Raw genomic sequence first — 25,016 nt, forward strand, 5'->3', positions numbered from 1 at the left:
TGCGATCATTCCTTTGACATTCAGACCATCTCTCCCAGTTCCGCTGTGCCCTTTCCATCTCCAGTGTGGACCACACATGCATATCAGCATATGGTTGAGCCACTGAGCATAAGAACATGCAATGGTCTAGTAACATCTTAACTGCAGCCTTACTCTGGAAAGGCCAGTTTGGAATAACCCCCGCAATCCACTTGGTCATTGTCTAGGTGCCATGGCTAGCCATTATATGAGAGCAAATTAGTTCATGCTTATTATGAATAATAATATAAAAAAACAATGATTGTCTACGTTTCTGTCTCCTAGATAAATCACTTTAAATCTTTTAATGCCCTTTCTTTTTACCTCTAATCTATGCATGATTTTTTAAAGGTTTCCTGCAACTATAGGAAATCTACTAGAGTTTTTGTGAATTTGCTTCCTTAATATCCTATCACATGAGCATTCCATAATCACAATCATCGGTAACATTTTAGTGGTCACTTGGTTTTGCATTGTTCATCTGCATCATAGATCATTTAAACAGTCTCATTACTTTGAATTTAGAAGGCTGTAAACTTTTTATTTTTATAAACACTATTAAAACAAATTTCCCAAAAAAAGAAATGTGGGGCACATAGGAATTTACTTTTCTTCTAATGAATCTTAGAAATAGAACACTACACAAAGGCTGTAGACATGCCTAAGTCTGTTACTTCATCTAGCAAGACAAGGGTAGTCCTGAGTAAAGCCCAGATTCGGGAAGTGTGCACTGGGGGCTACTGCCTTCCTTCTGAAGTATTGCATGCCCAACACCCCAAGTCTCTATGCCAGGTAGATTTGTACTTTTGTGGTAAAAGAGGTATTTACTCTTCTTCATATCATGGCAGAATATTGAAGAGAAAGAACTTAGAGGAAGAAGGATCTATCTTGGCTCATGGTTGAAGGAAGCACAGTCCATTCTGGCAGGCACAATATGGCCTAGAGGGTTCTATCTGTGAGGGTGGGAAGTGGTGGCATGGTTTATTATTACATCTTTATGGGCCAGGAGCCAGAGAACTCTAGCTGGAAATGGAGCTCACCTAGAAGCTGTAACCCTTACCCCTACTCCTCTGGCCCTACCCCTGACGGCTGAACCTCATTCCAAGAGTTTCCATAGCCTTCCAGTGCCACCATCTGGGGACCAAGTGGTTGAACACATAAGCCTACAGACGAGTTTCACACTTAAGCCATCATAAGAGCTTCAGATACAAAAAAGACCACGTTCAGCAGCTAGAGTACCACAGTAGGACCCTCCTGAAGAAGTTGTGTAGTACCATAGAACAAAAGAAGAGGTCATGAACCAAATCCTCAAGATGTTTATCTGTCATGTAGAATTCCTGAGACAGACAGGGCAGGGAATTGGGGCAGTCTCTTCAGAAAGTTCAGCTCAGAAAGGCCTTTCTACAGAGGTAGCCTAAAACACATAATCTATATTTTCTTGTAATCCAGTATTAAATCCTTTTGAGAAAGTATCAGGTAACTGTGACATCTAAAGTTCATGTTCTTAGGTTTTAAACTTATTTTACGTGGGCCCATCACAGAGATTCTAGGTCCCCATATGGAGGAGAAAGTACAGCACTTTCAACATCTGATGTCTAAGACGGTGCTTGCTTGCTGTCCCTCCTACGCTGTCAGGCAAACACCAAACCAAACAGATGGGCTGTGCACTATGCCCAAAAGCTCGTGTGCTTGGAAGAAATTAAAAAGAGCTCATCTCAGAGGTGGGGACTCTCCATGTAGCAGAGCTGGTCTCTGGTTCCCTCGTTCTCCAGCTGGTTAGGATTAGGAGGATTTGGGACAATCTTAGCTGTTAAACTCACTTCTGAGAGCAACAAGATCCCCAGAGGCTCCTACATGTATCCTCTTTGCCTTGAAAGAAAATCAAGGGCCTAGAATTACATGTGGAGGGGAGTGGAATGGCTTTCCACATTTGGGAGGGTTAGACGCAAGATGCCTTCTTACTTTACATAACATTTGCCTTTCTGTCCCTAATTTGCCCAGAGCTCCACGGCTATCTATAAGGAGAGTTTGTAGTTAACCTATCCTAAAATCACCTATCATGAAATAAGGTTGTCAAAGATAACATGATGTACCCAGTCATGCCAGGTCCAACATATTTGTCACTCAGCTCTTTAGGAGGTAACCTGTACTAAGCAATCCTGATGGGTGTGCCAGAGAGCTGTTTGTCTATACAGAAGTCTACCCTCCAGCCCCTTCCAGATGTCTAATTTCTAGTCCTCCCTATAAAATGACTTCGGGGAGCCCCTCCCCTGCAAATGGTTTCCTGGTCTCTCTAACAACTAATGAATTTCCAACTGGGAGAGTCACAAGGGATACTAAAAATAAAAGAACCCAAGCCCCACAACAAACTAAGGTACAACATCTTCATTCGCTGTGGCAGCCGAGAAATGGTGTTGTGGAGTCTTTCATTTCCATCAGTGCTGGGACTGGAACCCCACCCACCCCTGCGCAGCTCCTGCCTGCACATGGGACGATGTGGTCATCCCACACGCTCCTCACTAAGAGACTTTATCGCCTCCCACATGCCATCCTAGAGCCTTTCTCTAAAGAGCTGAGTGTGGGAATTGGCTTCGAGTCAAGCCGACGTTATTTTTTGCAATCCTCCAGCTAGCTTACTTGGAAATGTCAGAGTGATGGGACATGTGCTTTCCCAGCCGAGCTGAGGGGTCTGCCCATATGGACGCACAGGGCTGTGCAAATGCACTTGTGTATTTTTTTTTTTCACGCAGACACACGTACCCATAAACACACAAGCACACAAACACAGATGCTCAGGCACTGCGAAGGAGCAGCCTTTGGTGCCTGGAGCCCTACTCCCTAGGCAGTCTTCCTAAAAGTGTCCCAAAGTTAAATGTGTATTCACACATTATCTTCCTGGGACTCCACAATGCCAGGTGGGAGAGGCAGACACATGGACTTACTCCGCCAGATGCCCACATCCTCCTCCCCACAATCTGTGGAGGTGTGACATTGCATGGCAAAGGAAGGTAAAAATGGCACGTAGAATTGGGGTTTCCTAACAAACCGAAGTTACAAAAGTTACAAGATTACCGTAGGTTAGCTGGGTGTCCCAATGTTCTGCCAATACTCCTCAAAAGTAGAAGGGAGAACAGGTCAAAGAGCCATGATGAAAGAGTAACTCATCAAGGTATTGTATACTTGAAAGATGAAGGGTGAGTCGTGAACCAGGCGTGCAGACAGCCTTCAGAAAGGAGGAAAGCAAGGAAGCAAGATTCTCACTTACAGCCTCTAGAAAGGAGCATAGCTCTCTAGAGACTTTGATCTTAGCCCCATAGAGCCCACATTGGTCCCCTCTGGCCTACAATGACACAATGAATTGATGTTGCTATAGACACATGAATTTGAGATCAGCTACAAATACACCAAAGGAAGGAAAAACAGCTAAAGGAGAGAAACAGGTTATACCCCCTCATCCTAAACCCCCATTATAATTCCATAACTTCTAAAAATGGTGTGGGGGGGGCTATGAAAGAACCAGGGCCTAACCTTCCTCTCCACTGACCTGGGAGGGGCAGAGCTCAGAGACCAGCCTGAACAACAGCAAATCGCCATTTAGGAGGTAACCTGTACTAAGCAATACTGATGGGTGTGCCAGAGAGCTGTTTGTCTATACAGAAGTCTACCCTCCAGCCCCTTCCAGATGTCTAATTTCTAGTCCTCTCTATAAAATGACTTCGGGGAGCCCCTCCCCTGCAAATGGTTTCCTGGTCTCTCTAACAACTAATGAATTTCCAACTGGGAGAGTCACAAGGGATACTAAAAATAAAAGAACCCAAGCCCCACAACAAACTAAGGTACAACATGTGGAGGGGAGGGGCTCTGAACACTGCCAAGCCTGTATTCATATAATCAACGCAACTCCTCAGACCTTCTGGTTGTGTGTGGCTATTCCTGAGAAAGGAGAGACCTTCATGTTTGTCATGTGCATCTCTGCTATGTGCTGTGATACTCTTCTAGCAGGTATCAACTTGTGATGAGTCATAGTACCTGGCCATGGGTAGACTTTAGGATGCGTGTGATTAGGTTCATACCGCTGATGACTTCACACAGCATACTGCTGTGCTCCATCTCTCCACTGCTTTGTAATGTCAGGTGGAAAAATGTGTGGGAAAATTATTTCTGCAAAAAAAAAAAAAAATCATGGTAGGCAGTGTTTATCAGGGGCCCATCATGTTGTTGTCACTGTGATTTGCTTAGACAGCCAAAATTCCCCCCACAAGCTTATAAAGCAGACAGTATTTTTATCTCCACTTTAGAGAAATGTTGACTAACTGGCTTAACACTCTTGCCCAGTTAATAGCCCAGCTGGACTATAAGCTCAGGACACATGGTATATCAGGAACCACATGTCTGGTCATTTTGTAATCTTTCTTCCTATGTTTCCCTTCTAGACAGAAGGCTTAGGGTTACTCTCTTTTCTTCTGGGTGGCTTTTTAGAGCCTCAGTTTCTGATGCGGCCTTTTGCCAACTGCCAATCTTCTTGCCAACCTCACAAGACTGCCCCGCCTCCCAGGAGCATCTCTGGTCATCAGTGTCTGCTGGATCCTGTCCTGTCATTGGCTGACTTTTCCCGTGATTACGAAGGGTGACTTTTGAGGTTGTCTCCACTTTGTTTTCTGATGGGAGACTACCTAGTTTCATCAGTTTTTCTCTGTACTCATCCCAAGTCTTTGTTCTGTCATATGATCAGCTGTGGAGGCCTCGGACACTGGCTTCTTTTCTCAGCCACATCAATTCTGGCCACAGACTCAAGTGCGTTTTTCAGGATATGTAGCTTTTTTTTTTTTAAATATATGTCTGCAAGGAGTACAGGCATCCAAGAAACCTCAAACTTGGATGTTTTTAATAGATATCTGATATGTTCTCAAAAATCCCTTCTTTCACAGGTCTTTTTATGGCCAGTGCAACTAGGTCAAAATGTATCAGCTTGCTGAGGAGCATGGACCAGGTTTCCAGACAATTCAGCCTCAACCCTTTTCCTTGCTCTGAACCTCTTTCTGCCTGCCCTCTGTACCCCCATCTCTCTCTCTCTCTCTGTCTCTCTCACTGGGCATTTTAAAACCTAATTCATCAGGAGATCTCAGTTTCCATTTTGTTGCTGTAACCTGATTGCATGCTAATTCCAAGTTCACTTCTGTTACTCCTTGACAGCACCTTCCTTCAGGGTGAGCTTTAGCATGTTTCCTATCTTCTCTCTCAGAGCTTCATGAGGTCATTCAGGCCTGGGCATGCCTCTTTTCTGCTCACTCCCACTGGTAGGAAATTATTAGGCAATTTTATGTTACCCATGTCCAGTTGAACATTTTCTTTTTAGACAAGGGACAAACAGTCCTAGTTACTAAAAGCCAACCAGTACCTGAAGCAGTGCTATGACTGGAGGCTTTGGCTGTAATGATCCCGGTCAAACCTCAGGACCCGTACTTTCAATGTCTTCCTTAATCCTGAGATGATTTTTTGTGACTCAATCATTCAACTATATAACGGGAGATGACCAAAGGTGCTATTCACCATGGAAGGCGGCTCAAGGTGTTTGTCCTCCAGGTACCGAACAACAGTAGGTAGAGTGGTCTCTATCTCTTGCCGTGGGCTTTCTTCCATGACAGTGTGGTCCACAGAATAGTTCCTGCAGCCACTGACATGTTACACTTTCCTGACTAGGCACTTCTCCATGGCCATGACACGTCTTTCTGTTGGATTCCTGTGTACACCACCAGAGTCAGCACCTCCTGTGTTCCCTGCCATCTGTCACAGCAGATGTGGAGACTGTAACACTTCGGCTTAGGAGGGCATCCAACACCCTCGTGGGGTCTTTAAAATTCACAGCTAACAGCCGGAGTCTGTGCTTACATGAAACCCCTCTTGAAGTCAAGATTTAGCAGTTGGTTTCCATAGTAACTTTCCTCATCAAGTCTGAACTCCTTGCAGTATCTATGGCCAAACTGGTTTGAGGAGGAATAAAGAGGAGGGAGATTTGGTGGATTCCAGAAATGAGGATCTGTTGAGAGGCAGATTTTGGATATCCCCAAACTCTAACCTGGTATGTTTGAAAATTCCTGGTTCTCTGACTTAGGGTGGCATGTGCCATTATATGGGGGAAAGCTTTATCTGTTGTCAGCAGTGTGTCTCCACACGGTAAGGGGTGATGGAAGCCTCATGTGGAGATAATGACCATAAAGGAGATTTGAGAAGGTAAATGCGCTGTACAAATGGTAGGTATTTACGTCATTAGGAAAATAGGTCTCTGCTTGAACTCAGAGTGGTTTCTGAGTTTATTTTTACATGTTTTGTGGTAACCAGACATCAAATGTAGAAGATGCTCTTTTATTGTTAATCCTTAATTCTATACCAGGTGCCCGGCTGAAACTGTCCTTATTTTGTGTTTTCATTATTCTGTTTTTGTTTTTGTTTTTGAGTCAGGGTCTCGTGCTGTTTGGGATGGCCTAAAATCACCACATAACTGGGGATGACCTTAAGCTTTTGATCCTTATGTTTCCCCGTCACCAGTGCTAGGATTACAGGTGTTCTCTACCGTAATACCTGGGGCTCGGGGGCGAATGCAAGGTCTAATGCAGGCAGAGCAAGTACTCGACCAACTGAGCTGCAGCCCAAGGGCCAATTGAGACCATTCTGAGAGTCAGAAGGATGCACTTGCCACTCTTTTATAGTTACATTCTGCTTCTCAGTAGCCTGTTCTTATCTAATTGGTAATGAGGACATCAGGGGTGTACATTTCCCGAAAGAAAAGACCCATCTTAGTATTTAACCCATTAATTGGCTTAGAGATCTTGGTATTAGGGGGTTTGCTATTGATAAACAGAGTGAATCCTCTATCTATCTATCTATCTATCTATCTATCTATCTATCTATCTATCTATCTAGTTATTTATCTTGTGTATGTGTGATTTATCCTATGAGTGCACATGTATGCAGGTGTGTCTATGGAGTGGCGTCTAGAGATTCACTTTAGCTATCTTCTTCTATTACTGTCTATACATGTTTTAAAAATTGACACAGGGTCCGTTACTTAGTCTAGAGCTCACCCTGTCTGGAGTGTTGACTGAGTTCTCTAATTCCGCTTGTCCCTACCTCAATAGCTTAGCTTAGAAGGACACATTGCAATGCCTGGCTTTTAAGTGGATGCTGGGGATTCAAATTCAGATCCTTATACTTGAACAAAAAACACTTTACCACTGAGCTATATTCTCAGGTTAAACATTTTAATTATTTATTTAATTTTTGAACCATAGTTTGCTATTTAATGTTGATTGTTAACTTTACATGGAAGAGACAAGCCTTTGAGAGTGTCTGGGAGGGTTGTTTAGACTGGGATAACTGAATCGAGAAGGCCTGTTATTTATAAAATGGATACCATACCATGGGCTAGAGTCCTGGGCTGCATAAAAAGGATAAATCCAATTAAGCACCAACATTCACTGCCCTTTGCTTCTTGGTTGTACATGCAACTTTCCTGCCACTTTGACGGACTATATGGATGAGCCAAAATAACCTATAAGTTACTCTTGTCTACTGTTTGTCGTAACATAAGACAAGTAATTACTGCCTATGGTATCTATGCAAAACCTACTTGTTTGAGGGGATCAGCCTTATCCTTGCCCTGTATACTTTACAGTTTTAGATTTAAGCTTTTTTGGAATTCTTGAGGCATACGGCCCTGTTCTCCTTTTACTTAGCGTTGTACCTGCTTTCTATCTTTTCTTTTATTAATAACCACCATTGGTATGTTTTATCACCAGCCACCTAATTTCAAGCTGCATTTCTGATGTTTCACTTTAAGCTTCCTGGCCATTTGTAGCCGTAGCCCAGTACCAGTGAAGGTAATAAGTTTGGACCTAAAGTCGGTCAGTAGGTTTCAGGATAGCCTGTGATACCAAAGTCAGAATTTGTCATACATGAGTCAATGTACTAATCTCTAATACACTTTAGATTTGTTTGAGAAGTTACCCATTTTCACTACACCCACCAGTACACGGAGCTGATTATGTTTGGGATAGGGGATAAGCAACTGGTAGTTGGTTTAGAGGCCCTAAGAGGCAATAGATTCTAGGAAGATCTTAAAATGCATGAGCTAAAATATTTTTAATTTTCTTATTTATTACAGTTTATTCACTTTGTATCCCAGCTGTAGCACCATCTTTAATCCCCTCCCAATCTCACCTTCCCTCCCTCTTCTCCTCCTATGCCCCTCCCCCAGTCCACTGATAGGGGAGGTCCTCCTCGCCTTCCCTAGTCTATCAGGTCTCATCAGGGCTGTCTTACATAGTCTTCCTCTGTGGCCTGGTAGGGCTGCCCTCCCTTCAGGGAGAGGTGATCAAAGAGCCAGCCACTGAGTTCATGTCAGAGACAGCCCCTGTTCCTATTACTAGAGAACCCACTTGGACACTGAGCTGTCATGGGCTACCTCTGAGCAGGGGTTCTAGGTTATCTCCATGCATGGTCCTTGGTTGGAGTATCAGTTTCAGAAAAGACCCCTGTGGCTAGGTTTTATGGTTCTGTTGCTCTCCTTGTGGAGCTCCTGTCCCCTCCAGGTCTTTCTATCTCCCCCTTCTTTCATAATATTCCCTGCACTCTGCTCAAATCTTTAAAAAAAAAAAAAATTGCCCTGCTCACACAGTTCAGACTCTCCTTACTATCAGATACATTCTCTTCAATTTTTTTTCATTAAGTTTTGTCTTCATAAGGAGGAAACAGCATTTAAAGCTGTTATTCTATTTATATGTATCTTAAGTTTCTCTTCCTTGGAAGATAAACAGACTGTATGCACATTGTCTCCTCAGGATCTGGCACCTTTGTAAATTTGTTATTTACAAACTTCAAGAAGTCACACTTTGTGATTTCACTGGTTATAAATTAAATAGTCAGCCATTGGAAGAGGAAAAGCAAATGCTTTAGTGTAACATGTCGCGTGGCTCAGAGACAAGTAGCAAAAATGACAGCGATCACATCAGGAAGCAACAGCTTCTGTCTTCAGGACTGGTACTCAAGAGAGCAATGGGTACTAATCCTTTGGAAGGCCTCAAGTTTGCTTCTTAACTGGATAAATGCCATGCAACCCTGCCTTCGAAAGGCTGATGCCCTCAACTAGGTAATCTTGTATGAAATTCTAGGGGCTTTTTTGATTTCTCAGTATGTAAAAACAAACAAACAAACAAAAAACTTCCATAAAACTAATGATAAGGAAGTGAAGGAAGATTCTGAACAATGCAGGATGCACAATGTACAGTGGTACATGTTTACTAGGTTCAAAAGGTAATTAGATGTTTTCATTGGAAACCCTAGAGTTCCTACGGAAACAGAAAAGGAGATTGCAACCTTCTTAAAACACCATGGCTGTTTTGTGGGCCTAAGGGCATGGCATGATGATAGTGTCTCAAGTCACATAGACATAGGTTCAAGTGTTAACTGTGTCATTTTCAAGAGGCTGACAAGTCTCATAACCTGTCCAAGCCTCGTCTTCCCCCGTCAGCATATAATACAGTAACAATACCTAGGTTTCAGCTTCTTAGAAATACTTCAAATAGTTCACATGTGCAGAATTTAAACAGTTACCATCACTTGCTAATGCCATGTAGTACCCGGCAATTGAGAAAATGATCATAAATCATCCCCTTCCTCGAAGGTTCAGTGGTCTGTGTCATTACAGAGCATACACAGTAGGTGGGCTGCAGATGTTTGGGTCCCTCAATGTACAAAATCGTTATGTATTGGAAAATGGGGAGATTCATTCATGAGGAAAGTGGAAAGAGGCATGTGTGGCCCAGTGGGGTATGTGTATCATTTATGCCATTGATGAACTCAGGTTTAATCTGATCATTTCACATTGACTTTCTCAAATACTGACAGGGTAGTTGATTTACTTCTTTTTCTCTTTTCCTGCTACCCTGGCCCCAAGGGGAATGTCTGTGCTACGAAGGCTACATGAAGGATCCTGTCCACAAGCACCTTTGCATTCGGAATGAATGGGGGACAAACCAGGGGTAAGTGAGATAACAAGCTGGCAGTTTCCCATGTCACTGCTTTCTCACACAGACACGACGGGAACAACTGTACACAAAGAAGCAGAGGTAAAGGGTGGTTGTATTCTGAACAAATACGTTACTGCCTTTCCGTAGCCATGCCGTACCAATGACACCCATGCCATCTTTTCCTCCATTTACGAGTCAGGAGATGGTGCCTCTGACTCGTGGCCCTGCATCCTCCAGCTGGGATCTGACAATGAAGCAGCCTTTTTCTTCTTTCCCACTCCACCTCCATCTATGAGAATCCCTAAGGCAGAACCTAGCTGGTGTGTTTGTTGGAGACAAGTGAAGCCACACAAACTCTTCCATAGCTCTCAGAGCTTGATGAGTCCTGCGAGAGACTGAGAGGAGTCAAAACAGGTTACCAGCAGCACTGTCAGCAGGGGTGACATGCAAGACTCAGGAAGTGCTCTGTGCTGAGAAAGAGCGCTGGGCCACATCACCAGTTACCATTTCTTTGTATGATTTTTACTTTCTCACAACTACATGTGTCTGTAAAAAAAGTAGCTACTTTATCTATTCTTTTCTTTCTTTCTTTTTTTTTTTTTTACATTTTTAGATGTTTTGTTGTAATAAAACATACATGGCATAAATTTAACATGTTAATAGTTTTTTAAGTGTATGATTCAATGAAATTAAGTAAATCTATGTCATTAGAGGGTCATCACCACTATATGTCTTGTGTTGTGATGATTTTTAAAATCAATTAATGTGTCTTGTTTTGAATTCTGAGAGCTTGATTTCTGCATTGGGCAAATGGTGGGGGGGGTTCAATAAGTGCTAACTAATAGTAGCAATCAGTGGGATAGGGAAAATCAGAAAGAGATCTAGGCAAAAGCTTGTTGGTGAGAGATTTTCTGGACTGCAAATTTGATCTGTGTTTGCATCCTGACAAAGTGAAGAAAAAAAAAAAAAGACAATGTCATTTCTGACATTGCCATAGATACTCTCACTCCTGGGTCAATAAGCAGTCCCTTTTACATGATTCTGATGAGACCAAACCTAGAATATTGAGTGCAGTTCTGGACTCTCAAAGCAATAAATATGGTGACAAATGGAGGAGAGTTTGGAGAAGAGCAATAAAAATGATTGAGAAGCCCGAGGGAGTGATTTATGATTAGGGGAGAGAAGAACTCAACCCTGATGACTTAGCCAGCTGAGGTCTAGTCAGCTTTTGATAGATGCCCAAAGATGTGGAAGAGGGCAAATGTTCCTGGGTCTGGTTGACATGAAGGGATAAGGACAAGAGCAAATGGAGTTAGGAAAAGGGAATCTGGGTCACAGGTCAGAAAATTTAGGGAAGTCCAAATGCCATGAAATTTTTTTGTGTGTGTTAGGGAGAATGAAGAATGGCTCGGTTTGTATGGAATTTGAGCTTTCCTCAGATAGCCAGTCCACAAATTTAAAAAAAAAAAAGTGTTTGGAGAGAAGAGCAGAGGAGTGACTAATGCATGCCAAGTGAGGTATGAATGTAGAATGACATTCACTGGTTAAATTTTGCACTGTTGCCTGATTCTCATTGCCACTGAGTTGTTTGCACAGCTGCTTCGGAGCCAGCCCTGTAGCTTATGTGATGGCTGAGGTTCATCGCTGACCACGATTCTGATTGAGTAAAAGGTTGTAAAAGGTGATGGATAACCACCTCTCTATCTCATAGCCTGCAATCTTGCCACTGAAGAAAACAACTACAAAATATCATTTCACGTTTGCTCTAAATGATCCAGTCTGGCCCTCTGCAGTGATTGGATTTGGTGGTTAATCGCTCAAGCCTCCACATCCCTAGCCTTGTAGACATATCTTGTGAGGATGGGCCTGACTTCACTTGGTAATTGCAAAGCCTTTGTTATCCCCTATGGCTGGATGTAGAGACAGTCATAGGATGCAGACAAGAGCCTCGGGGGAAATGGGAGAGGTCCCAGCACTGGTGTCATTTGGAACAAGATAGACTAAAGCACTGAGCTGCAGACTGACGAGAACATTAGCCCCAGGAAATAGACAAAGACACCTAATCTGTCATTTCCATCTCTAATTTCCATTATTCTATGATCATCACTGTCTATGAGGTCTCATTGTGGACACTAATAAAATCATAAAACAACTATTAGGAGGAGGGAGACGAGTGAGTATCTTGTGGATATTGGAGCAGGAATGATAAGCAGCTTGACTTTATATTTATAAAACAATGCCAGACAAATGGATGCATTTTTCCTCCTGAAATAAAAAGATAAGTGAAAAGTAGAAGATGCAGTGCATCATGATTTAAATCAGGGTACCAAACTAATGCCATGTTTCCTTAGATGATTTCCCCCAAATTAATCGAAATTGGTTTGAGTGTAAAGACTGCCATTTGAATTGGAAGCTGTCTGACAGATTTCTAAATGATGATATATATTGGAGTGTTAAGGAGAAATCAATGGTAAGTCTGATTTTCCTAGAATTTTCATTTAACATTCTAGAAGGTGAAGGTGAGCATCCCACCTAAGAGGTACTTACGTTTCCCTCTTAGCAGACTGATGCGACATACGTTAAGACCGCAGCAGGCTCATTCTCGGCAGAAAAACCAAAGCCAGGTCTAGTAATAGTTGAAGTCATTTGTGAAAAATCAAGGTTGATATGCCAGGGAAAACTGGTTTAAAAAAAAAAGGCATCTGTGATTTTCAGACAAGGAAGAAAATTAATCAAGGACTTTCATACAAAACGTTACAAATGGATGCTTCTGTGAGTCAGAGGAGTTAGGTCTGAGACCTGCCACTGCTGCCTGCCTCTAGCTCATATAGTTCTGGGTGAGTGTGAGTGTGTCTGTGTGAGTGTTTGTGTGAGTGTGTGAGTGTGTGGAATGTGTGTAAACATGTAGTGTCTGTGTGATTGTACGGAGTGTATGTGTATATGAATGAGCCAGTTTGTTTATGGAATGGCTCTTACCACTGTTCTATCATTTACTCTTTAATTCACTTGTGTTTTCATAAATGTTCAGCCCATTACTCTGGGCTTCTCGAGTGAAGAACACGTGTGGTTGCTATGCCTAAAAACAAAGTGGAGTTTCTGTTTTGGGATAAGATAACTAATAGTCCACATAGGAAGATCCACTGAAAAAATTATTTTGAGCAAAGGTCAATGAGAGCATAATTAAGCACCGACTTAGATAAAGATTGAAGAAATGGTATAGAGTTTCGTGAAGAAGTCAGATTTTTGAACTGTTCCATTTGATAGGTAGAGACATGAGGGGCATGTGTTTCCAGGACTAGCAGATTAGTAGCTCAATTTAGCTTAAAAGTCTCTTGCACATGGCCATGAGAAAAAGCAAAAAGGGGGAAAATCTAGCTCTCAAAAAGGTCTCGCTTACTGAAGCTTTGAACATTAAAACCCAATTACAGGCCTCTAGAATTATTGATAGAGGGTAGGTCCTCAAATGAGTTTGTGTATCCTCTCCGTACCCAGTAAGTTGTTCCTTTAAAATGAAATCAAACAATTGTTAACACACACACACACACACACACACACACACAACCAAAAACAAAGAAAACAAAACCTCAAGCTCAAAACCTATTGCGATTTTCTAGATTTTATTTATTTAGATTCTTCAAGTAAATTGTATTTCTGAAATTGCCCTATAGAAAAATATGAGAGAATGGCTGAGAATTAGAAAGCATACCTCAAAAGTCTACTAAAGACTTATATTACAGTAATTCTGGTACCTCGGTCCTGCCAGAGATGCTCAGGAGAAAGCAGGCAGGTTGAGACATTCATGTGTTGGTTTGCATGGTAAAGCCAGCTGCTCCAACTTGCAGAACCGAAGGGGTCCAGGTGGAAGAGAGTAAAATAGTAGGATTCTTTGCAATAGAAGAACATTTTCACTAAAAGTAAAACTGACTTCAGGACGACATAGTAATAGTTGTGTATGATAGATTTCTAATGGGTCACTCTAAGAACATGGGGCGTTTGAAGATGCATCCCTGATATTCTGGCAACAAAATCAAGCATTCCCTGTCATAACACTCCATATCATCCAACTGCCAGGGAGCGAACCCAGGGCTGAAGTGTCCAAACCGGTGCCATGGTTTCTGTGTCTTCTGTCTTTCCTGTGTCAATTTTCAAGCCAATTTCTTGCCCTCCTATCACTGTGGCTGCACAATATAGTTAAAGCCTGTTAGTGGCTGCATTTGATATTTGTTTGCTAGGACAAATTGAAAATGTTCAGAGATGAGAAACGAAAACAATAAATTGGGGTAGGGAAATCAGGAAAGATTGATTTACATGAGAATATCAGAGAAGAAAAGAGACACCCAAATTTATTTAGATACTTCAGAGTTATTAAGAAAGGCCATAATAATGGCTTTTTTGCTAAATTAAAAGTGTACTCAAGGGCCTCTAGATACATCTTTCAGAATAGCACAATTAGATTAAATTCATGCTTTTGGAGGTTCCTGGTAAATGATAGTCTGATTACTTATTCTGGCATCTCAGCTGCAGAGGGCAACACCAAGGAGATTCTCCAATAGAGAAATATAAAATATCACTGGGTTTCCATGTGAAGGATGAAGACAGAGTGATAACTCATGAGGTGGGGAGAGGCCAGCTGAGGGAAATGAGTAGGTGTTCTTCCAAGGATTTAAAAGCTGCTGTCATGGCTGACCCTGCTCACAGAACTCCTCCTCTTCTCTCGGCTGCACAGGGAGATGACAGCCCTTCACAGGACATCCTCAGACACCCACTCACTTATAGGTGGTCTATGCTGCTTGAGGATGGCCCCGTCATTGTCCAAGGTGCTTGCAGGTCTTCTATTTCTGCAACCTCTCCATTCTTATTAACTCAGTGGTTTCCGCTTAGGCAGGGAATGCAACCTGTGGGTCCCCATATAAACCCACAGAATCAGTGTGTGTGTGTGTGTGTGTGTGTCTGTGTGTCTGTGTACTTTGATGGGTACATTGTATGTGCATATACATGTGTGTCCATAGACATGGAGGCCAAAGATTGACATTAGGTTTCTTCCATGTTTGCTTCTCCACATTATTAGTTAAGACAGTGTCTCTAACTAGGCTTGGAGCTCACCAACTGGCTGGCCAGCAAGCTCTAGGAATCCACATGTCTCTATTTTCCCAAAGCTGGGATTACAGGTGTGCTTTCTTAAGTCCAGCCTTCTATGTAGGTGTGGGGAGCTGAGCTCAGGTCCTCATGCCACCAGTGTGTCATCTCCTAAAGAGGTGAAAACCCTACAGCTGTGCTAGAGGCCACTGGGTAGCTCTAATTCCATTCTTGATTTTGGGCTCAGCCTGAACTTCACTGACCAGCTATGAAGCTCTTTGGCAATGACTTTAGATAGGTTTATAGACCTTGGGTAACACAATATTCTAAATTTGTAGTTCACATTCTGGCCTTTCTTACCCTACTTCCTTGCTTGTCTCTCTGTTACTGAGGCCATACACCTTCCGCCACCAGCGGCCACCTTATCTTTGGTGGCTCTTCCCCTGCCCTCCAGCCCAGACCTCATTGTCTGTGCCCAGTTCCTGTCACTGCCATGCCATTTGCAAATGGGATTATCTTCCCATTAGCCCCTCGTCCCCAACTCTAATCATTGTCACTAATTCTTAATAAGAGTTTCAATGAATTTATTCGCCCATTTATTTATTTTTCTCCTTGTTTTTCCTCCCCTTCTGTTTCTGTTTGCCTTTGTTTTATCACTTCCCTGTCTCCCCATCTTCCTTCAGGAGTCAAAAGCAATATTGCTGTCATTTTCCTCCTCAGTTCAGGGTTAAAAAGTAGAAGGAGACTCTTGGAATGAAGCCTAAATCTCATAATTTCTTCTCTGCAGAAGTCAGCTGCAACCAGACTCCTGGAAATCAGACCACAGACCACCCCTTTCCTGAACAAGCAAGCCAGAACTTGAAATCAGCCTGCACACATCACAATGTCCTCTAAGGCTAAGCCAGCCTTGACCCCTGATCACAAAATGGTTTGGGAAACTCTGTACCTCACTCTTAGGGATTTTATCAAGTGAAGACAGGTCATTATTATTATTATTATTATTATTATTATTATTATTATTATATCATCATCATTACAATTTATTCACTTTGTTTCCCTGCTGTAGCCCCCTCCCTCATGCCCACCCAATTCCATCCCTTTTCTTCTCCCATGACCCTCCTCTAGTCCACTGATAGGGGAGGTCCTCCTCGCTTTCCATCTGACCCTAGTCTATCAGGTCTCACCAGGACAGGCTGCATTGTCTTCCTCTGTGGCCTGGCAAGGCTGCACTCCCTCAGGGGGAGGTGATTAAATAGCAGGCCACTGAATTCATGCCAGAGGCAGCCCCTGCTCCCCTTACTAGGGAACCCACTTGGAGACTGAGTCTATGGGCTACATCTGAATAGGGGTTTTACGTCCTCTCTAAGCATTGGTCCTTGGTTAGGGTATCAGTCTCTGTAGGGCCCTCTGGGACCAGTTTTTTTTTTCTTTTTTTTTTATTCTGTTGGTCTTGTGAAGCTCCTGTCCCCCTTCAGGTCTTTCTATCTCCCCCTTCTTTCATAAGATTCCCTGCACTTTGCTCAAGGTTTGGTTATGAGACTCATAAGTGGTTATTAGACATATAAGACAAACATACTAAAATCTGTACTCCTAAAGAAGCTAAGCAAGAAGGAGGACCCTAGGGAAGATGCTCAATTCTCATTCAGAAAGACAAATGGGATAGACATTGAAAGTGGGAGAAGACAGGTGTCTACCACAGAGGGCCTCTGAAGGACTGATTGGGGTATACAAGAAGATGCTGAGACCCATATTTGACCTTTTTAAGTGATAACTGTATGGCCAGTCAACTGAGTATAGTGAGGCACTTTATCCTTTGCAGATAAGCTAATTCAGCCTGTCCTTCCCAAGGCATGACACCTCTGTGACAAACTATGTTTGTCTAACCTGCACAATGTCCTTTGTTGAGCTACTGCTGACATTTTAGATAAAGCCCTTGACTCCCTTCTTAAGAGCAACACTTAGAACCATTTTGGTCACTTGTGGATGACCTGAAAGTAAGCTGTGCCCAAGTGAGGGTCTCCTGCATGCCAGTGCAGTCTATGAAGCAGCTACTCGTGTATCATTTGAGAATCCCATTTCTGACTTTGTTATTTGTTGATTTCAAATTTTTTGGTCTTGGAGAGGGCCTTGACTGTAGAATATTTCTGTTGTTGGTTTGGTTTGTTTTTTAATAGGGATGTGGTGTGTGTGTGTGTGTGTGTGTGTGTGTGTGTAAATATGGGTGCATATAGCTTTTTCATGTGGAGACCAGAGGACAACCCTGGTTGTCACCCTCAAGAATACTGTCCACCCCTTTGAGGCAGAATCTCTCATTGTCCTGGAGCTCTGAAACTAGGCTAACCTGACTGGCCAGCAAACTTCAAGGACGTCCTGGTATCTTGTTCCAGAGAGTGCTAGAGTTACAAAGCACAAGCCATCACAGCCAACATTTTCCTGTGTGTCCTAAGGATCGAACTCAGTTCCTCCTGCTTGCAAGCTCATGCTGTCTCCTCAGCCTCTGCGTGTACAGTTCTGATACTCTCTCTCAAATGACAACGAAGCCCAGCCAACCTTAAGAAAATTTCTTAAGTAGACACCTTCCAGATCCCCTGGTGAATGGGAGCGTCCTCTTATCAGCATTCCACCCCCTTACAGGGAAAATCAGAGCAGGTTTGTAAAATAGCGACTAAAGATTATTTTCATTTTACTGATTGGGAAGTGGAGAGTCTGAGGGGTAAAATAATTATCCTGGACAACATAATTGGTGGGCAACCTGTATAGTAACAACTGACTATTGGAGATAAATTAATTGGATAAATATTTAAGAGGGAGGAATGAAAAGCGTGTGATATTCTGAGAATCAGTTATTAGCTCGAGGCGGATGGCAGGCTGGCTTGTATTCACTCTCCTTCCCAGGGCAAGTAAACTCATCTTTATCACAGGCTTCTCCCGTTTGAGTGACAGGCATCCACCTACATTGCTGCCCACCCTCCACAGGAGGGGTAACACTTTACCACACTGCTGTCTCTGCCCAGTCCAGCCGAGGCACCATGAGACTTATTTTAAACAGTGCCGAAGGCAGGAATACTCCTATTTCCTCCAACATGACCACCAGGGTGAAAAAAAAATCAACCTCAATTTACCCTCCCATCTGCTCAAGAATGGAAGATAAATTGTTTCAATTTTATAGAAATGAATGTTTTATGTCTTGCCTATGCTTTCCAGAGAGTGTCCTGAATTCATATATTCTATTGAATGCATGGATGTTTTCCGCTAAAAATGTTCCCCGAGCCCTCAGTTTTCTTGGGGTCCAGTTTCAGGTGACTGCTGTGATTTTTCTTCCAGTTGGAGATTTGAGCTATTCATCTTTTCTTTTTTTAATCAATAAAAAAAGAAATTCACTCATTATCTTATGTTTAGAGAAAACTACCATTACCATTTGCTATTTGTGTGTATTTCCTTCCAATTGCCTCTTCTGTGCATCAGAAATTCTCCTTGCTACCACCTGCCTCTATGTGCATATATTTTGTTCATTCTCATAGTTTAACAATAAATATGCCCAGCCTTTATAATCACGAAAGATGCAGAGCAGACCATTACAAGTATCCTTTCAGTACATTATTTTTTTCTCAAAATTTTCCGTAGGGAAGTTAGTATTGATGGCTCATGGTAAACTCTGAATCTTTCCCTTAGAAAATTAGCAATTATAACCTGTTATAGTTAACTAGAAGAAACATGTGGTTCTTAAGTCTAACATTCAGGCCAAGTCTTTGGTACACACCTCTGTAAGTCAGTATAATAATAATAATAAAAAGCTATTTGGACAGCAAATAGTGGCCTACACATTTACTATAATAGCTAGTATAGTACAACTTTAATATTCTCAAATACTGAGCAGTCCCTCACACAACGCTAGTTAATTCTTATCATTTATTTGATGTAAGGCTAAATACCATGCTGACCAGTTTTAAAAGCATATCACCAGAAGAGGCTGGAGAGATGGCTTAGCGGGTGAGAGCAATCTCTGAGCAAGCACAAGAACCTTAGTCCAAGTCCCAGCATCCGTGAGGAACCTTGACATGGCCATCTGTGCTTGGAACCGTGGAGGAGACAAAAGGGAGGATCCTTGGAGCTTGCTGGTTGTCATATGACCTCCAGGTTCAATGAGAGACCTATCTCAAAGGAATCAGACAGAGAATGACCAAGCAGGACACGGACATCAGTCCCTGCCATCCACAAGCACCTGGACACATTTCTGTAAATATATTACACACACTCACACACAGTCACACATACCTTCCCCAAATAGAAATAAAACAAACAAACAAATTGTGTGTGCGTGAGTGATATGTATCATAATAAAAATCCTACAAACTGGACGTTTTGTAAGAGATAGACAATTTGTGATATTTATACCACCTACAGTTTCTGTGAAGACAAATTTCATAAAAGTAAGCTTACAGTTTATTCTTTCTAGACAAGTAGTTGAGATTCTTTTTCAATCACTCACGCTATATTTTCTTAAGCTTTAATTATTTTATGTAATTTCAGAAATTAGAAAGCAAACGTTTTGTCACTGCATAATTAGTTTTGTGCCTAATCTTTTATTTTCTTTCATATTATAAAAGAAATGCATATGGCAGAAAAAAAATTGTGAAAAAAAAAAACAGAGCAGCAAAAAGTAAAAGAATCCAGGTCACCTAAACTTTCATCCCCTGAAGTAAACACACACGCACACACACACACACACACACACACACACACACATACACACACAGCTCAAAAAGTTCCTGAGACTCACTAGTGCATTGGTCAGTGTCACAGAGGCATGAACCGAAATCCTTAACCTCTGATGCTGACATCTAGGTTGTTTTCATTATACTGTAGTGGAGTTCAACAACTGGACTCACCTTTTCTTTTCCCGGTAGTCTCCCTCCCACCTAGTTTATTAACTTTCCCTCAGGGTTTTCTACACTGAGATTAGACGACGGCTCTAGGAGAGATAGCCAATTTCAAGCCTGCCATAGTTGGCTTTGGATTTAAGACCTTTGCATTCTGGAGTCCCCAGACATCTGTTGTAGAGGACTGTGGAATGAGGCCACAGGCAGCTGCACAGACCCTGAGGTTGCATTAGCCCAATTAGCTCTAGAGGTGCAAGAAGTCTCCTCTGAGGCCTCACTGACAGTAAGTCTCAGCAAGGAGTCTGTCCATCCGTGCTAATGGACAGCAGGGACTCTTTACTTTACTGGCTTTAGGTGGAGACAGGGCTCACTATTGTGAGATGGTCACCAGAGGGAACATAGTCAATGGGAAATGCCTACCTAGAGTTGAACTGACATTACCAGTGAACCATAACTCTTCACATGCCTGCTATTAAAGCATTCTTTGTCCTCTACCTTGTAGGGACACGAGTACCCCTAGTGGTGATAATATTCATAGTAACCAACTGGTCTTTACATGGTTCTTGCAGCCACCCTTCTAAGTACTTGCGTTAGTTACTTTCCTGGTTGTCGTGAGAGCAGGGAAGGTTAGAGCAAAGGCGGCTGTGGTTGGAGAGCAGAGAGACATAACTACTGGTGCCCAGTTAGCTCTCTCCTTTTATGCAACCTGGGGTCCCAGCCCATGGGATGGTACCACCCCCTTTCCAGACAGTCTTCCCACATCAGTTAACTAGGTCTGGGAAATCCCTCAAACACAGGTACCTCCTAGGCCGTGCCAAGCTCGCCTTCAATGTCACGGACACACTACCAGATGAGACTTAACTCTCACTTCAAAATTTTGATCCTTGCCGCATCTTATAGGCAAGGATATGAAATCACAGTTCCTATGGAGGACTTTGTTTGGTCAAACACTTCAAGGACAGCTGTTCCCAAGAGTCTCAAGATGAAAACAGAGACAAGGCTGAAATGTAGCTTTAGATTTCCAAGGACAGAAACCTTGGGAGCTAAGACTAGATTAAACAGTAAGTTTGTGTTCAGAGTCAAGAGTTTCAGAATGACACAGAATCTTAAGGAGGATAACAAGTCACCAGAGGGACCTTGCTGGAGGCCTTAAGCACAGTAAGTGCTGCTGGGCCTCTTTCCAATTCAGGTAAAATGGCACTTCAGCTGGATAGATACTGAGGGGCCCTAGGCTGTAACTGTCTGTGGGGACAGGCATTTGTTGCTGAGTATCTCTGTGCTATTGTTAGTGCAAAATCATGGCCAGCATTCCTCCATGATGGCTCATCTTGGAAAAATGCATGCTCTCCTCTAGCCGGTGAGTGAAATGCTGAGGCCGGGCCTCGCTATGGGCACATTTCAGAGCCCTCATCCAGTGAGTCACGAGTGAATACATTGTGCATTACCTGAAAGACAGATTTACCCATCTTACTCGTGCTACCTGACCTAGGGACAAGGCCATCTGGGACACACTCAGAAGTTTTGCTTTCAGACATAGTCTTGGGTCTTCTTAACAGACTCTACACAGTTTTGGTCAAACTATTTCCTGCCAGCCAGCAAACTGCATACCTCCCATCCACTAGGGTTAGTGTTTACCCACGCATTTTATTATTGTGTTTTAGGTGCTGGGAATTGAACTCAGAACCTCTTGCAGGCAAGGCAAGCACCCTGCCACTGAGCCTCATCCACAGCCCTCACCTGCTGACATTTAGCCTTTATGGGAGACGGTGTGACATAATGCAGGAGACAGAGTCTGACAGTCATGGGCTCAAATCATCTTGTTTAGCATTAGTCGTGACCTATTTCCTGCTCTTCAATCTTTCACCAAATGGTGCAAACTTAATGTCAATTTGGCAGGTGAGTTTAGCTGAACCTATCACCGGAATGGAAATTACACAGTGGGAAAAAATAGTGCTTCATATGTCATTGCATTGCCATACCCTAACATACTACCAGGAACACGGTAAGAACTCAGTCAGTGTTTGTTAAGTAAGTGAAAAAGTTGTGCTCCTCTTAAGAAATCCTTCCCAGGCAAAGCCAATGACCAATTTAGGATTATCAAGTTTGACTCTGGTTTGGGAAAGACATAATCAGGCCTTGTTTTCTAAAGGTAACTACAGGTCTTATATAAAACCTTATTAAATTTTAGTTTTTCTCATGAAAGTGGTGAGTCACGTATCTAATTTTAGGGACAAGAAGAGGAGCGTATCAGCTGGATCACTGACAAATCTAGAAACTCAGAGCTGGAAGCCCACCTCAAGGTCACATCCTCCAGCGCGCACTCCGTGCAGACAAGCCCCCTGCAGCCTTGGCAGCAGATGGCTTCCCAGGCACTGTTTGAACACTGTCAGTGACAGGGACAGTGGCATTCGACGAGGCAGCTCATTCTATTGTTGCTGCACAGATTCTTAAGCAGATCTTTGGGCTGAATAAAAATGTCTCCCTGTGGCTTCACCTGTTTGTCCAGTTCTGTCCCTTGGAATGAAAAGGAATGTATTTACTTCCTTGTTCTATTCCCCACTGCTAACTCCTGTGGCAGCTCGATGTAGATTACAAAAATAAGCTGAACTTTTGTACAGGGTATGGTGGGTGTCTGAGAGCAACGGCGTCAGGTGTGCGCTGGCTGCATCTTAGTGTTTCTCGTGTTTCAGATCGCCGTGTACAGGATAACTATTTTGAGACTTTTCAAAATGCCTAAATCTTCCAACTATTCTCTCTTCCTCCCCTTACTTTGTTTGTATGCATATGTGTGTGTATGTATGTGTGTATGTATGTGTGTGTGATGTATGATGTATGCATGTGTGTATGTATGTGTGTGACTTATGACGTGTAGGTGTGTATGTATGATGTATGTATGTACATATATATGTGATGTATGATGTGTACAGGTGTGTATGTATGTGTATGATGTCTGATGTATACTTGTGTATGTGCGTATGTGTGATATATAATGTGTGCATGTGTGTATGTATGTATATGTATAAATGTATGATGTGTGCATGTGTGTATGTATGTATATATGTGAATGTATGATGTGTACATGTGTGTGTATATATATATATACATACATGTGATGCATACCTGTGTATATATAATGAATGATGTATGCATGGATATATGGATGTATGTGATGAATGATGTATACATGTGTGTATGTATGTGTGATGTATGATATGTACATGTGTATATGTGATGTATGATGTCTATGTGTACATGTGTATGTGTGATGTATGATGTATGTATGTATGTATGTATGTGTATGATGTGTACATGTGTATGTGTGTTGTATGATGTGTATGTGTGTAAGTATGTATATATGTGGGGGATGTATGATGTGTATGTGTGTATATGTCATGTATGATGTATACCTGTGTCTCATGTGTATGTGGTGTATGATGTGTGCGTGTGTATGTAGAGGCTATAATTCTGCATCAAGGCTTTTCCTCAGTTACTCTCCATTTTAGTTTCTTGAATCGGAGTCTCTCATTGCACCTGAAGTTCACTGATTCTGCTCGGCTGAGTCCAGCCGATGTGCTTCAGGGATCTGCCTGTCTGCACCTCTCCTGGGATTACAGATGTGCACTGGCTTTAAAATAAATCAGTTAGACTAGTTAGCAGTGTTTTGTTTTCTTTTTTAAAGACAGTTTTTAAATTATGTCATAATTACAGCGTCCCTCCTTCACCTCTGATCTTCCACCGTGTTCTCTCAAGTTCATACTTTCCTTTTCCTTCAGTGGCTGCTAAACATCTACACGGGATGTGCATGCATCTCTCTACTCTAAAATACATAAATACATCCTACTGTACAATGTTACTTATATGTGTATGTTTTTAGGACTGACAGTCGCACTGGATAACCAACAGAGGAAACTCTCCCCAGGGGAAAAATGTTTTTCAGCGTTCCTTAGTTGTCTGCGGTTCTTTGTCTAGGCTTGAGGCCATCAGTTGGGGTTTTCCTGTCAGGTCCTTGGAGTGTTTGGATTTTGGAAAACTCACATGATGAACAGGTACACTTTATCATAGAAAACTAAACTGCTTCAGGCACCATCCAAGGGCATTTGAAGAACTCATTGCAGTGCCCCATGGTTCCTGTGGGAGCTCATCTGTCGCGTACACCCTTCTAAGCGCTGAACTCTTCCAGTTGTTTGTGCCTGACACCTACTTCTCCTGGCAACAGGTCATATCTACAATAAGAGCTTTCTCAGTGGCAGGCTCTATTTATAAGTACTTTATGAATATGCGCATCACTTCCTCTGCAATTTTCGGGAGAGAGGAACCAGGGCGCAAGGGTACGCAAAGCTTGCGTGAGGCCCCACGGTAGGAGTGGAAGGAGGTAGGATGACCTCAAAAGGCTGGCCGAAGGCTGTCTGTGAGGTCTGAGGATGAATATGGCCCCATGGAAGCACTCAACAAGGTCTCTCAGGGTGGCTCCTCCCAAGGCAGACCTAGAAGCCCTAGTGAACCGCTTGTTCACACTGCCTATGCCACTGACACTCAGGACGTTTCCCGAGTAATTCAGACTAGTTCCTCTCTCCTACCGTGTTTTCAAGGCCAGCCCAAATACCGGATCCTCATTTGAAAGCCACCTCCATCTTTGGTTGATTCCTTTCTTCTGTCACTTTGTGTCGTGTGCTATTTTTGTCTTGACACTCTGTTAGTTAATAAGGCTTTGAAGCAAGAGGTTAGTACTGAGAATCTTTCTCAGACATACTCAATGGTTGTTCAGTAACAATTAAATAATGGCTTTTAGTGGGATTCCTAATGCTGTGAGATAAGGACTCACAGAATAGGTATTTATGCGAGGGTCATGAAGGAGAGACTGTCTTGATTTTGCTTATAATACATCACTTCTCCTGGGGATTTCTTCTTTTCTATCTACCCGTTAGGGATGCAGAGCCCTCTGTGATCTAGTTTGTTTCGGAGACCAGAAGTTTTAGTTCTGTGCGGCACTGAGCCAGGAGAATGTTACAGATCATCT

General features: G+C 42.6%; 1 protein-coding gene across 3 annotated transcripts in view; it reads left to right on the plus strand.

Annotated features, from left to right (window-relative positions):
• Positions 1 to 25,016, plus strand: part of Astn1 (astrotactin 1) — a 321,092-nt gene that overhangs the window by 157,521 nt on the left and 138,555 nt on the right. For all 3 annotated transcript variants that reach the window (XM_060364528.1, XM_060364526.1, XM_060364527.1), the window contains exon 8: positions 9,971 to 10,055. In XM_060364528.1, the coding sequence (XP_060220511.1) occupies positions 9,971 to 10,055 (85 nt within the window). The remainder of the gene's footprint in view (positions 1 to 9,970; positions 10,056 to 25,016) is intronic.

Source organism: Meriones unguiculatus, chromosome 11 (assembly GCF_030254825.1).
Source record: "Meriones unguiculatus strain TT.TT164.6M chromosome 11, Bangor_MerUng_6.1, whole genome shotgun sequence".
In the NCBI taxonomy this organism is placed as follows: domain Eukaryota; kingdom Metazoa; phylum Chordata; class Mammalia; order Rodentia; family Muridae; genus Meriones; species Meriones unguiculatus.